Raw genomic sequence first — 15297 nt, forward strand, 5'->3', positions numbered from 1 at the left:
TGTGAGACCATATGCTGGTGCGGTTGGCCCTGGGTTCCTCCTAATGCAAGACAATGCTAGACCTCATGTGGCTGGAGTGTGTCAGCAGTTCCTGCAAGACGAAGGCATTGATGCTATGGACTGGCCCGCCCGTTCCCCAGACCTGAATCCAATTGAGCACATCTGGGACGTCATGTCTCGCTCTAACCACCAACGTGACGTCCCAGATGTCCAGGAGTTGGCAGAAGCTTTAGTCCAGGTCTGGGAGGAGATCCCTCAGGAGACCGTCCGCCACCTCATCAGGAGCATGCACAGGCGTTGTAGGGAGGTCATACAGGCACGTGGAGGCCACACACACTACTGAGCCTCATTTTGACTTGTTTACATCAAAGTTGGATCAGCCTGTAGTGTGTTTTTCCACTTTAATTTTGAGTGTGACTCCAAATCCAGACCTCCATGGGTTAAAAAATTTGATTTCCATTTTTTTTTTTGTGTGATTTTGTTGTCAGCACATTCAACTATGTAAAGAACAAAGTATTTCAGAAGAATATTTAATCAATTCAGATCTAGGATGTGTTATTTTTGTGTTCCCTTTATTTTTTTGAGCAGTGTAGAAGGTTCTAGTTCTGTTAGAAACTGTATATAAGGAGAGCAGTCAGAGACCCTAGTTGTTGGCAGATAGGTACCAGTGTTTAGTAGAAGAGACTATGCCAGACTTCATGAGTGACCATAAGTAGATGCTGTGACAAGATCCTCTGCCACAGGCCCTGGGTCACCAGCCCTTTGACCAGAGGGCCAGCCTTCTGAGAGAGAGAAGGTCAGATAGCTAAGGCCTTTCCTTGGGACAGAGCCTTCTTCTGTCAAGGAGGAGACTGGAGAAGCCACCTCAGTGCCTTGCCTGTATTATTTTCGGCGATGCCTTCCTCTGGGGAAGGCATCGCCGAAACGCACGTCGGGGTACGTGGCTCTCCTGAGGTGGATATCCCTAACATAATGGGTGATTATATTATGTATCACTGTAAAGGCTTAAGATATTAGTGGTGTGATTGTTTACAGATTTGATATACATTATCCTAGTCCTTGGCCCCCCAACACTTTATTTTCTTATATATAAAGTTGCAAGAAAAAGTATGTGAACCCTTTGGAATGATATGGATTTCTGCACAAATTGGCCATAACATGTGATCTGATCTTCATCTAAGTCACAACAATAGACAATCACAGTCTGCTTAAACTAATAACACACAAAGAATTACATGTTACCATGTTTTTATTGAACACAACATTGTTGTGACTTAGATGAAGATCAGATCACATTTTATGACCAATTTGTGCAGAAATCCATATCATTCCAAAGGGTTCACATACTTTTTCTTGCAACTGTATATTTGGGCTATTATAGTAGCACTGTTGCTATGCTACTGGTGGCTGCTGCCTCTCGCCGTGCACTGCCGTGCTGCCGCCGGAACTCTGCCCCCTCCCCCATTATGGTAAATGGGGATGGAGCGGCAGTCCGGGGGCACACGTGAACTAGCGGCCTGCCGGAGTCACCTGTCGCTAATGTGAAAGTACCCTTAGGCACCCAGAGTAGCTTTGGGGCCACCCCAAACCCAGATGCTGCACTTGGAGGCAATCTCTGTTCAGTCTCTGGTTTGCAGGATGCTCCTTTTCCTTCCTTCCCCAAGATCAGGGTTATGTCCATCTGCTCCTAGACCAACCTGCTAGTTTTACTATCCCTCAACTCCTGCTCACTGCTGGTTTACAAATTTAGAGTTCTTTTTTTCCTGATTCGCACAGTCCCTAAACCAGCAGTGGCCCAAGTCAATCACGCCAGCCTCCTGACTCATCTATCGCCTCCTCCCATTTGCAATTTTTTTTAATGAGTTTTTAGTTTGGTCAGAGGAAGAGTAATTTTGGGATGTAAATACTTTTTATCAATATTTCTAAAATGAGCAAGTTGTGGAGTTTAGGAGTAGTGGAACGGGGGTAGTTGGGAAGGTGGGACATTTATACATATTTATTTTTCTATTTTTGTAAAAATATATTTATTTTTGTGATTTAAATACCTCTTTTTGATTTATGTTCATTGCTAAGCAAAATGTATAAGTTTTCCATTAGGGTAAATAAAAAAAAGCCATCAGTAGATGGAGTAGACCAGGGGCCTTACTTTATGCTTCACATTTTTCTGCTGCAGAATTCAACAAATATGCTGCTGATTTTCCACAGAAAGTCACCAATGGACCCGTTTCATGTGGATGTTTCCTCCAGCTGAGGCTGCTTTCCAGCCCTAAAACAAATCTTTCTCCTCTGCTTCCATCTTGCATCTTCCTGACTTCACCTGACAGTTCTTTCTGGTGGTAGATGCATCTTCCATAGGAGCTGGAGCTGGTGACCAAGAAGAGCTCTTGTGGTAACACTCAGACATGTTCTGGTGTCTTCTCGAAGGCATTCTACCCTGCCAAGAGAAATTATTCTATTGGAGGAAAATCTGCTGAGAAAAGGAAACTCTCTTATGGCCATAAATGGCTGACAATCGCATGACATTAAATACAATTTCTGAACAGTTTTGGTGGCCTACACTTTGCCACCTGTACCAATTGCACACAAAACAAGTCTTCGCAGCAAAAACCTGTGCGTTTCTCTTTCCTTTGTCCTTGTCAGATTCTCTGTGTCAACATACTGCAATGGATTTCATCACTGATTTGCCTCCATACTCCATTTGTAGTATGATCTGGGTGGTTGTAGACCATGTCTGCAAGATGACTCCTTTTGTCCCTCTAAACTGTCTTCTTACTGCCAACTTGTTTTTTAAGCAAATTTTGATCAAGGAGATCAATCATATCATCCTCAGTCCAACGGACTGGTAGAATTTATTGATCAAGTTCTGGAGAAATATCTGCGCCATTTCATCTGTTTTCCTCTTAATGATTGGGATGGGTGCTTTTGCTTCCCTGGCCTGAATTGTCTTCTAACCACCATCTCTTATAGGCAAGTCTACTGGCAATTCTCCATTCTATTGTACATCTTATATAGACAACTGCAGATTCCACTCCTTCTTTCTGTTTCCTTTGAGGTGCCAGCTGCTGATTCTACTCTCAAGGACTTCCTCCAGATCTGGCTGGACACTAAATTTTGCCTGATTCAAGTGACTTCTCGTATAAAGAGAACATCCATTTGAGAATACACCTACAAGTTTTCTCCTCAGTTTTTGGGTCCTTTTGAAGCAGATCAATCCTTTATTTCAGTAAGTTATGCCTTACTTACATTGTCTCTTTGTATACTCATTTCCTTCCATATTTCATATCTCAAACCACTGTTTCTCAACTTCTACTTCGGGTTTCCAGTCTTTGTCAAGAAGGTTGGAAGAAAATTGTTTTGCTTGGTGCATTGGAAGGTATTTTGCCTGGAGGAAAGCTCTTCTAAGCCTGCTGAGAACATCAACATGCCAGATCTTCTCTAAAGATTCCATCTATAGTGTGGACTTAAGAAGAGGACTCATCTCTCCTCTTTCAGCAGACGTGAGCACCTGATTACTCACCCCTCCTGCTGCATTACACACCCCTCCTGCCTCCTTCTTCTGCTGGGCTCCATAGGGTGTGTGCACTTTCCCTGGCTTTTAAAGGGCCATCATGTGAATAGGCTAGTCTGTCCTCAGCCTATGACAGCCTTCCTTTGGTATATATGGTACCTTTAGGTTCCTCAAGCGTAGCCTGAGGGCAAAGCTGTTCAACGGCACAGAGGGTCCAAACCTGCTGCATTGCAAAGATGGCCTCTATTTCCTTGTCTGCATTTTTCCTTAGGACTAAAGGAACAAGATGAAGTGGAGGATTTTCTCCCAAGTTTATGAAAGATCAGCTATTGCCAGAGGACAATCCATTTTGTTGAGGGAACAGAACCTCTTGATCTTAACATTTTCATTTGTCTCAAGAAGATCCTGAACTTCCCATCTTGCTGCTAATCTTATGTGTTAATTCCTGATGGAGGCTCCATTCTCACAGATTCTGAAAGTTGCAACTGAGACACCACATTGCTCAGATCTCTTCAGATATGAGCAGCTGAAATTGATATCAAATTGTTCTCTTTCCACTACATTATCTGTTTCATGTTCCTCCCTGTTTTATATATATATAAAATACAGCAAGTTAGACGTCAGTGTAGCCAGAGACAGACCAAGTCCAGCTCTAGTATCTACTTGTCTGGTGAGGACCATAACAGAGACAGATTGAGAAATTGGGTCACTTGGGTAGAAGTGGATGAATCAGACCTTCATCTTTCTATACATGATCTTGGGCTCGTCTTCCTGCTAACACTAAATACAAAACTTTTCATGACTTATTTTTTATGAAATCAGAAGATCAGGCATTGCCCGATCCCCAGAAAAAAAAGACAAAAAACGCAGGAGTCTGGAGGTGACATTTCTTCTAGGGGAGGCATACAAAGCCCTATTTATAGCTGTAACGTCCCCTTTCTGCTGGACAGCTGCTTACACCCGAACCCACAGTCGCTGTCGTCTGCATGACATGGAAATGTATTTTTATTATAGTTGATTGACATTTGGTAACTTTTTGCTTCTTTGATGGTCAGTTCCTTTTCTTTTGGTCATTCTGATGTGTAGAAAAAACCCTGGATTTCACAATGTAACTTTACTCTGACATGTCGTGTTTTTCTGACGCCAGCTGTTATATGGAGGCTAATTATAGCGTCTCAGCGACGAGGAGGAAAGTCCAGTCATTGTTATTACCAGCTCGTACAGAGAATCAAAGATCAACGGAGAGTAAGCTGAGGAGATCCCATCCCCAGATCTAGGGGTAAGTGGTGAAACCACCAGCAGAGCCTCAGTCCTGTCTGCAGCCCTGGCTCTTGTCTGTCATTTCTTCCTCCTGTCTGTCTCTTATTTTCCTGGAATCAGTCTGTCTCTCAGACTTCTCTGTCATATATATCACCACTGTGGAAGGCACAGCACTATGAAGAGCCTTTTGCGCTGTGGCAGAAGGTAGAAGAATTTTGATATCTTTGACTTTTAGTCTAACCAGACTGTCTATTACTCTGTAATTCCTCTAGTGCTGTTCTATGGAAACAGTAGGCTTAAAGAGCGCACCAAATGCTTGAAATAACTTCTTTATTAACTTCAACTTTTCCTCATATAACACTGCCACCTCCGCAGCAGATAGTCCATGTACAAAACACGTGTTGAAAAGATATCACAAAATGGCGGTACGCATAAGATGGTGGTTCAACTGTACAATCTTGTCATTCAACATAAAATGGTGGATATATTTCTCTCTTGAGTATCTGTACTATCACTTTAAGTTATTTAAGCACTTTATGATCTCTCTGAGAGGTATATCTGAGGTCTAACTAATAGTTCACTTGCTGAATTTCGTCGCAATTTGCAATATGCAGTTAACAGTAACTATTTGCAGATTGGTTGAGTATGATCTGGTATGGTTGTATGCAATTTGGATTGCAATATGGAATTTGAATTTGGATTGTGAACTTTGTAGTTTGCAATTGAATTTGCAATTGGTGGAACTGTAAGTAAACACACATATAACTGGTTCAGTATACAGTTCTAATCACTATATTAACAGTAGGAACATTATATAACTGTTTTAAATACCTATTTTGGCCTCTCTGTTCCATAAAATACAGCTCTTAGTGGAGTGAATGTCTGTTCAGCTTCTCTCTTTGGTGAATAATAATTTCTAGCAGCTCCTGCTAGGGAATTTCCCACCCAGGCTGTGTGTGAGGCTGGCTGTGATTGGTCTCCTGCCCAGCAACAACAGTTTAACTGTATGCTTTATGTTGTTTCTGCTGTGTCACTGAGCTTACCTTACATTATTTAATGAATCTTAAAGGCATTTTATCTTTTCTGCTTCTGTGAACACAATATATAACAGTTATATGACATCCAAACATGAAGTCACTGTAAATAACTCTGCTAGTCTTTAACACACAAACATAGGAATTGTATTATGGTTATTGGCAGGTCTAGGTGTATAAACATATAAGCTATATTAGCAACCTAGGACAGGTCTTAGCTGGCCAGCTACAACCAGTGTCTAGGACTACACAGTGACAAGTAGCCCTGCAAGATGAACATAGTAAATGTTGCTACTTGCAGGTTGTCACATTTACTGTCATTAGGAACAATGTAGTAGTGACATTTCATGAGACCTATAGTCCCCATGTCTCTCTGTCTCATGTATATTATACATATATCTGTACATTCTCTTGATTAGATTTTGGTGACTCCATGCGTTTCTTGTAGGTTCTCATCCAGCCATGACTTGTCGTCCGCTGCTCTTCTGCTTCTGGCTGGCTTTCCTCATAACTGATCAGGTATGATAATAGTAATAGGATTTGTCAGACTTCTTTCATCACTAATGAGTATGATGGAGTCGTCTTCATGAAAGGAGCCTATTGTTCTGTGTAATATTGGGCAGGACTCCTTTGTTGCATTAGGTGGTGGATTCACACAGACCTTTGCTACACGACAGTGAGATTTTGTTTTACCTTGTGTCCATCTTCTTCATATTCTTCCTATTTTGAAGCCTTCTTTGCCTCTAGAAATGAGCAAATCGATTCATACAAGTCGATTCGTCTCATCAACCGGAGTTCTACACCTATGAAGGGCTGTCCCCGCTGCTTGATTGACAGGGCCAAATATATATCGGCCATCCCTGACCAGTGCAGATGCTCTGGGTAGAGGCGCAAGCGCAAAGCCTCTTCTACTGGAGAGTGACTGTGCATGCGCCACCACAGTTATTGTAAATGACCACATTCCATGGTTGCATGGTGGATGTTTGCTATGTAGATCAGCAGGCACCCGTTGGCTGTAGCACCCTTGCAGCTCCAGAGTGGGCACTGTCTTTAAAGACCCGACATCCACCATGCATATACGGAAGATATTGGAAAAGGGTTAAAAGGGTTTTCCATTTTTTTTTTTTTTTACAAATGACCTATCCTCTTGATAGGTCATCAGTATCTGATCGGTGGGGGTCTGACACCCGGGATCCCCGCCAATCAGCTGTTTCAGAAGGCTCCTGTGAGCACCGCTGCTTTCTTGCAGCTTACCAAGTACATAGTATAGCGGCCGTGCTTGGTATTGTTCACTTCAATGGGGCTCAGCTGCTCCCAGGCCATGTGACTGATGAACGTATCGTCACTCGCCCTAGAAAAAGGAGAGAGAAGGCTGCGACACTCACAGGAGCGCTGCTGCCTTCTCAAGCAGCTGATCAGTGGGGGAAATGGGTAGATACAGTACAGACGAAAAGTTTGGACACACCTTCTCATTGAAAGAGTTTTCTTTATTTTCATGACTATGAAGGCATCAAATCTATGAATTAACACATGTGGAATTATATACATAACAAACAAATGTGAAACAACTGAAATATGTTATATTCTAGGTTCTTCAAAGTAGCCACCTTTTGCTTTGATTACTGCTTTGCACACTCTTGGCATTCTCTTGATGAGCTTCAAGAGGTAGTCCCCTGAAATGGTCTTCCAACAGTCTTGAAGGAGTTCCCAGAGATGCTTAGCACTTGTTGGCCCTTTTGCCTTCACTCTGCGGTCCAGCTCACCCCAAACCATCTTGATTGGGTTCAGGTCCGGTGACTGTGGAGGCCAGGTCATCTGGCGCAGCACCCCATCACTCTCTTTCATGGTCAAATAGCCCTTACTTTCAAAGTTTTCCCAATTTTTTGGCTGACTGACTGACCTTTATTTCTTAAAGTAATGATGGCCACTTGTTTTTCTTTACTTAGCTGCTTTTTTCTTGCCATAATACAAATTCTAACAGTCTATTCAGTAGGACTATCAGCTGTGTATCCACCTGACTTCTCCTCAACGCCACTGATGGTCCCAACCCCATTTATAAGGCATGAAATCCCACTTATTAAACCTGACAGGGCACACCTGTGAAGTGAAAACCATTTCAGGGGACTACCTCTTGAAGCTCATCAAGAGAATGCCAAGAGTGTGCAAAGCAGTAATCAAAGCAAAAGGTGGCTACTTTGAAGAACCTAGAATATGACATATTTTCAGTTGTTTCACACTTGTTGGTTATGTATATAATTCCACGTGTTAATTCATAGTTTTGATGCCTTCAGTGTGAATCTACAATTGTCATAGTCATGAAAATAAAGAAAACTCTTTGAATGAGAAGGTGTGTCCAAACTTTTGGTCTGTACTGTAGGTCATCAGTACGATAGGTCATCAGTAAGAAAATCTCAGAAACCCCTTTAAGGCCCAAAATTGTCTGGTCATGGTTAAACACACTTACTACACACACAAACATATGTAACACATATACTCAGGTACACATGTGCCCTTTCACTACATCTAGACTGGTTTCTGGTGGACTTTGGTCCCATCAGACATCTGAGTCTGGTGCCCAGTCCATAGCTATGCCCTTTATATGAATGATCTGCATGCATCGGCTTACAGACAACAAGAGCCTTTATATCCATCGGGGCAGCCTGACTCCATCTCAAAGATCCCTTTGTCTTTGCCAGTATCAGGGTTTGGTGACATTTCTGTATTGTTTACTGCAAAACGTCTGAAAATCTGATTGTCATGAGAGTCTCTGATTACAGTCGAAGCTGCTGTGTCCCAGGAGATCAGCCCCCTCTCTTCTCATTCCCACAAAGCTCTGTCTGACTGTTAGGCACTTGGCTGTAGCAGGAGCCAACCCCCATTGTTGTTTGCAATAGCAGACCAGAAAACGGTAATTACCGCCCCTTGAATCAGACAAAAATTATCGCCTGTGTTCTCTGAAAGATTCCTACAAGGTGGCAGACGGAAAAAAACTGGGGGGGCGGGGGGGGGGAAGGGGGAGTTAAATCTATCATCTTAAATTAAAAAAGGTCTTGGATTTCCTGTGATTCGATCTAAAAATGCATGCCATGGGCTTGTGATTTGGTTTGCATTGCTGGGTTCTAAGGAGCACTTTGCTCCACTCTCCAGTATTTGCCATCCCAGCTGCAGGTCTTCTGTAGGCAGAACATGGACCTAAAGAGGTCTACATGGTCTGATGCAGGCTGCACAAGCCACAGGCCTCAAGAGCATTATGGTCAAAGCATCCAGACAAAGGGTAGCAAAGGGCTAAGGCACAACAGGTATGGCACTATATGGGACTACTGAGACACTGTTTGGCACTACATGGCTACAGATGGAGATAGCTACTTGGTCCTAGTACAAAATCTATAACAGCCACAAATGTCTATCTTTTTATGCAGCAGAGGAGTCTTTGAGCCCCATCAATTACCAGGACCCCAATGTGACTGCTGTACCCCCTATAGCTATACACCAGGCTAGCACTGGGGGGATGACTCTGTGATAAGGTCTTTATGATGTGCTGTTGATGGACCCACTTTATGTCTTTTCCTGCCTTCTCAGGTCTTCTGCCTGCGAGCGCAGCTGGAAATGTATGAGGATTCATTGGACGATCAATACATTGGATGTCTGGACAAAATGGAGTCCATAGCTCCAGAATTAATGAAGAAGGAACGAGAGTTGAGACCAGACCTGGACGTGGCTTGGAATACCTCGTCTGCAGCATGGAATGAAAAGAAATCTTCTGTGGGACACCTTCCCGATGGTTTTAAGGATGAATATGGGGTAGCATTATTATTATATACCTATATGGATTTACAGTTGTACAAGGAATTAAACAGAGCTGTCCGGGAATATGGACAACATCCCAACTCCTTCATGTTCCACTCATGGCATTTCTATCTTACCAGAGCTCTCAGTTTGCTTCGAGCTGGCTGTGATGGGAATCCATGGTCTACATACAGAGGAACCAGTACGGTCCAGTTTGAGCCGCCATCTGACCCTCAAGCCACTATAAGACTTAGCCAGTTTTCTTCCAGCTCTGCTGATATCAAGCAGGCCCAGCAATTTGGCCAAGCATCATTCTTCAATATTACCACGTGTTTTGGGGCAGATATAGAAAAATTCTCACACTACCCATCCCAGAAGGAGGTGCTCATACCCGTCGATGAAGTGTTTCATGTCACCAAGTACATTAAGGAGGGGAACAGGCTCATCCTCCAGACCACTAATAGGAGGTGCAGTTTTTACAACTGTGCCTACTTGGGGGGTAAGTCTCAGGGTATTTCTTCATGTGGAGAGTGTCAGAACAGGTGTTGGGGGTCTTATAGGCCATTCAATGCTCCTTGGGAAAAGGGATATGCAGATTTGCTCTCTTCCAAGAAAGCTGACGGTAATGCTACCAAGTAGAGGTAGCTAGCCTATAATCAATGCCCAACCCATTACACAGGCCTTGTAACATGGGTAAGGATAACATGACAGATTATGGTGAGGAGGCAGGATGCAAGAAGTATAATGTTCATGCGATACTGAGATCTCTTGAGAAATAAGTCAGTTTACTATATCTGTTCTGGCAAGATTTCGGCACCTGGTTCATATTAGCGTCTGGATCACACAGAAGCTGCTATAACTGTAGTTATGCCCATTAGTGAGGTTTCAATATACAGTGTTTAGCTTTGAAGCAAATCTCCATCTTAAATCATCTTGTCACTTTAGGACCAAAGCTCTTTGCTGATGAATGATAGCAGTCTAAGGTTTGTTTTTTCTGATACAGAGCACCAAATTCCCTGAATATACAGTATGTTACATGATAAAATTATAGGTACCAGCAGCCAGCCTACCGCATACAGATATATACAGTCACCACTAGGGGGAGATCAGGAGCCTACCGCAAACAGATATATACAGTCACCACTAGGGGGAGATCAGGAGCCTACCGCATACAGATATATACAGTCACCACTAGAGGGAGCTCAGGAGCCTACTGCATACAGATATATACAGCCACCACTAGGGGGAGATCAGGGGCCTACTGCATACAGATATATACAGTCACCACTAGAGGGAGCTCAGCAGCCTACTGCATACAGATATATACAGTCACCACTAGAGGGAGCTCAGCAGCCTACTACATACAGATATATACAGCCACCACTAGAGGGAGATCAGGAGATTACTAGATACAGATATATACAGCCAACACTAGGAGGAGATCAGGAGCCTACTGCATACAGATATTTACAGTCACCACTAGAGGGAGCTCAGGAGATTACTACATACAGATATATACAGCCACCACTAGAGGGAGCTCATGAGATTACTACATACAGATATACACAGCCACCACTAGAGGGAGCTCAGGAGATTACTACATACAGATATATACAGCCAACACTAGGGGGAGGTCAGAAGCCTACTGCATACAGATATTTACAGTCACCACTAGAGGGAGATCAGGAGATTACTACATCCAGATATATACAGCCAACACTAGGGGGAGGTCAGAAGCCTACTGCATACAGATATATACAGCCAACACTAGAGGAAGATTACTGCATACAGATATATACAACCACTACTAGAAGGAGTTCCGGAGATTACTACATACAGATATATACAGCCACCACTAGAGGAAGATTACTGCATACAGATATATACAGCCACCACTAGAAGGAGCTCAGGAGATTACTACATACAGATATATACAGCCACCACTAGAAGGAGCTCAGGAGATTACTACATACAGATATGTACAGCCACCACTAGAGGGAGCTCAGGAGATTACTACATACAGATATATACAGCCACCACTAGAGGGAGCTCAGGAGATTACTACATACAGATATACACAGCCACCACTAGAGGGAGCTAAGGAGATTACTACATACAGACATACACAGCCACCACTAGAGGGAGCTCAGGAGATTACTACATACAGATATATACAGACACCACTAGAGGGAGCTCAGGAGATTACTACATACAGATATATACAGCCACCACTAGAGGGAGCTCAGGAGATTACTACATACAAATATATACAGCCACCACTAGAGGGAGCTCAGGAGATTACTACATACAGATATATACAGCCACCACTAGAGGGAGAGCAGGAGATTACTACATACAGATATATACACACACCACTAGAGGGAGCTCAGGAGATTACTACATACAGATATATACAGCCACCACTAGAGGGAGCTCAGGAGATTACTACATACAGATATATACACACACCACTAGAGGGAGTTCAGGAGATTACTACATACAGATATATACAGACACCACTAGGGGGAGCTCAGGAGATTACTACATACAGATATATACAGCCACCACTAGAGGGAGCTGAGAAGCTTACTGCATACAGATAAATACAGCCACTTTGGGAACATGTTCTGTAGATAGGACTGGGTCCCAGATCTGAGACCCGCAGCCATCTGACATTGATGGAATATTTTAGTGATATGGCATCAATGTCCCGGATGCGAATACCCTTTTGATGTATATATCTGTATGCATTGGGGTCCACAACTCCCTCTAGTGGTGGCAGCAAGGGGCAGTTTTATGTCTATGCAGGGCATTTGGAGGTCCTTATCAGAAAAACAGCTAGTTGCCGTAAAGATGTGGAATAAACAGCACAGAATTATGAGTCTATATGGATGGAAAAATAAGAAGGGTAAATCTTCAGCCTTGAAAACCATAACTACTACCACCATTGTCCAAGGTCCACATATGACCTGATGTGTCATAGACAGTGCTTCACTTTTCGTATTGTTTCCTTTCCAATAGAAAAAGGATATTAATTAGTAGTGGATTATTGCAGAACTTTCTTCCCTTGCTGTGGATGGGCAGCAACTCATAAGATTCAGACAAGCAACTGCATCTCACAAGATTCATTACAAACCCTTCCTGCCCCACCTAGAAAATAGTCCCTCAGCTACGACTCCAGTGATACCTATGGTATATAACGCCCCCACACCTCTCTTCTCCCCTGTCTAGAGAGAGATGTAGTTGTAGCCATATATATTTCTATACATTTTAGAAGTAGGGATGAATGAATGAAAGGTCTCTGGATCGCTTCACTTTGATATCACTATGCCATCACTGAGGGGAGCAGGGAAGCTACTGAGCATGTCTGTCCACCACTGAATGCAGGAGAAGGCGGAAGAATAGACAGCAGGGGGCGCTACCAGAGAGGAAAATGGAATGTACATAAAACAAACTAAAGTATTTTATTGCATTTATATTGTAATAATAGGAACGAATGTCATTTGTTTCTTTTGTATTTTCAGGGAGCAAAAGGCGCAGCTGCGTCTATAACTCAGGTGAGGATTGAGCTCTGTAGCAGAAAAACGGAGCTCCAGACCCTAAAGACGCATTATGACGTTATGGTGGCCGTAGAGTCTAGAAAACGCATCCATACGCCCTATTAGTGAATTCTGAGCTAATTGAAGGGTCTGATCATCAGGATCAACTCCTGACCAGAGATGCATCTTTCTGGAGGACTGGCCCTGTCCTATACTACCCAGTCAACTCATTGATTGGAATGGACACTGTGCAATACTCCATCTCCCCTGTGGGGGTGCTGCAGGCAAAATTAATACTTACTCCCAGACTACAGCTGATCACTAGGGAAAACTTAGTGGTCATCTGATCATCAAGGGATCCTTCTAACAGGTAGGGGTGGTCCAAAACAGAGAGCTCCTTCAATAATTACAAACTTTAGACTGAAATATATTAAAAAACTAAATCAAATTGTGTTCAGAAGTGGACATGCCCTCTAAGGGCTGTAAGAACTCAATTCACTCATACCCTAAACTACAAAAAAAATATCAGTAGACAGATTGTCTGACCAAAATTATATTCTGAAACTTTTTGGTTTATGTTTTTCTTCCTTTACCCTCCAGCTCCAAGTACGGTGAAGTTCTATGAAGCAGTGACTGGGCCCCTGCTGGTTGCTATGTGTACTGCAATCTTTTCAGTTACAAGATGAAGCCACAGTTGGGATACCTTGACCATCAGTAGGAAGATGTGAGATCACGAGTGGTGGTCAGTAGTGGTCACGTGGGGATGATGACGGACTTTAATCTGAAGGACACTTGATTATAGAGGCTGATCGATATCTGAGGAACATGTCAACCAATATCCCCGCTTGTTTCCAATGTGATCAACTGAATGTATGGAGACGCGGAAATGTATTCATGCCCTTAGGGGCGTATTCACACATCACATTTTTTCGCAGGGTACTGTGTTCTTCAAGTAAATTTTCAGTCACGCAATTTATAATTTGTCAGATGATCTATTTTAATTAATGTCTGATGTCTAGCGCCCACAGCAATGACTGCAGTCACATGAAGTGCAACCACGACCAAGTCCAGAAGGGACATTACTATTGTATAAGGGGACATAGCTACTGCTTGGGGGCCCACAGGGGGTGTTAGTATTGTATGGGGGCCCAAAGGATGGCATTAGTATTGTGAGGGGTACAAAGGGAGGCATTGTCAGACCAAAGCGGGCAGTATAGTGTGTGGGGCCCAAATGGGGGTACTATTACTGTGTAGGGCACCAAGGGGCATCATAACTGGCACACTATGACTGGAGTGTACATGTGGGGATAATGGTCCAAAATTCCTCCTCAACATAGTGAAAATCCCATCTACAGTTCCAGGATATTTGGTAGCGGTGCCTGCCGCTAAAACCGGATCTAAATGTTATTAATGTTGAGGGTTCACTTACTTTCTCTCCCTGGATTGTGAAGGTTTAGTGGTATAACCGTGTGGTATTACTTACATCGTGTGAATCACATAACAATCACATCACGGTTTATCAGTAATGAATGCAGGAATCCAGGTCACACCAAAGGGTTCACTTACTTTCTCTCCCTGGATTGTGAAGGTTTAGTGGTATAACCGTGTGGTATTACTTACATCGTGTGAATCACATAACAATCATTCACGGTTTATCAGTAATGAATGCAGGAATCCAGGTCACACCAAAGGGTTCACTTACTTTTTCCTGTAAACGTAGGCTTCCATACAGTCACAGTATACTATGGACGTATACACCTGTAGACCCCAAGCCAGGGTGAAGAGGTGATGCCATATGGGTGATCCTGCAGTGTGGTGCCCCCACCACCGTCTTGTGTAGGACTGTGGTGTCACATTGTGTAGTGGATGTCTTTCATCTTCTCTGGCCGCTGCTTGGTCTTTTCTGTCCTCAGTATAGGACTAATGTGTCCCAGCTGTAACACTGATTACATCATACCAGTCTTTATTACCAGGTCAACCAGAGAACCAGCAGCTTAGGAGACACCGGGCACAAGGTCCAGGAGAAAGTGGGGAACCACCAGTAGAAGCTCCACTCTCTGCGGACCCTCAGTCCTGTGTCTATTGCTTTCTGCAGCCCTGACTCTTTTTCTTACTGTCTCTTCTCCCTCTTGTCTGTCTCTTATCCTTCCCCTGTGTCTCTTTTCCCTCT

The 15297-nt window shown here is 43.3% G+C and overlaps 1 protein-coding gene across 5 annotated transcripts; it reads left to right on the forward strand.

The window, feature by feature from the left end:
* The first annotated feature begins 3127 nt into the window (after nt 1-3127).
* On the forward strand, nt 3128-14664 carry LOC120994223 (ecto-ADP-ribosyltransferase 5-like). 5 transcript variants are annotated; one of them, XM_040422668.1, is made up of 6 exons: nt 3148-3223; nt 4656-4787; nt 6251-6321; nt 9382-10087; nt 13113-13145; nt 13728-14664. In XM_040422668.1, the coding sequence occupies exons 3-6, from the start codon at nt 6265-6267 to the stop codon at nt 13811-13813; spliced, it is 882 nt and encodes a 293-aa protein (XP_040278602.1). In that variant the 5' UTR covers nt 3148-3223; nt 4656-4787; nt 6251-6264; the 3' UTR covers nt 13814-14664. The 5 variants fall into 5 exon arrangements, with proteins under 5 accessions (XP_040278603.1, XP_040278602.1, XP_040278599.1 ...); XM_040422665.1 differs by lacking the exon at nt 3148-3223 and adding an exon at nt 4443-4558; XM_040422669.1 differs by lacking the exon at nt 4656-4787 and having other exon boundaries at nt 3128-3223.
* The last annotated feature ends 633 nt before the right edge of the window (nt 14665-15297 follow it).

The sequence above is a fragment of the Bufo bufo genome, chromosome 3 (genome assembly GCF_905171765.1).
Source record: "Bufo bufo chromosome 3, aBufBuf1.1, whole genome shotgun sequence".
Taxonomy (NCBI): domain Eukaryota; kingdom Metazoa; phylum Chordata; class Amphibia; order Anura; family Bufonidae; genus Bufo; species Bufo bufo.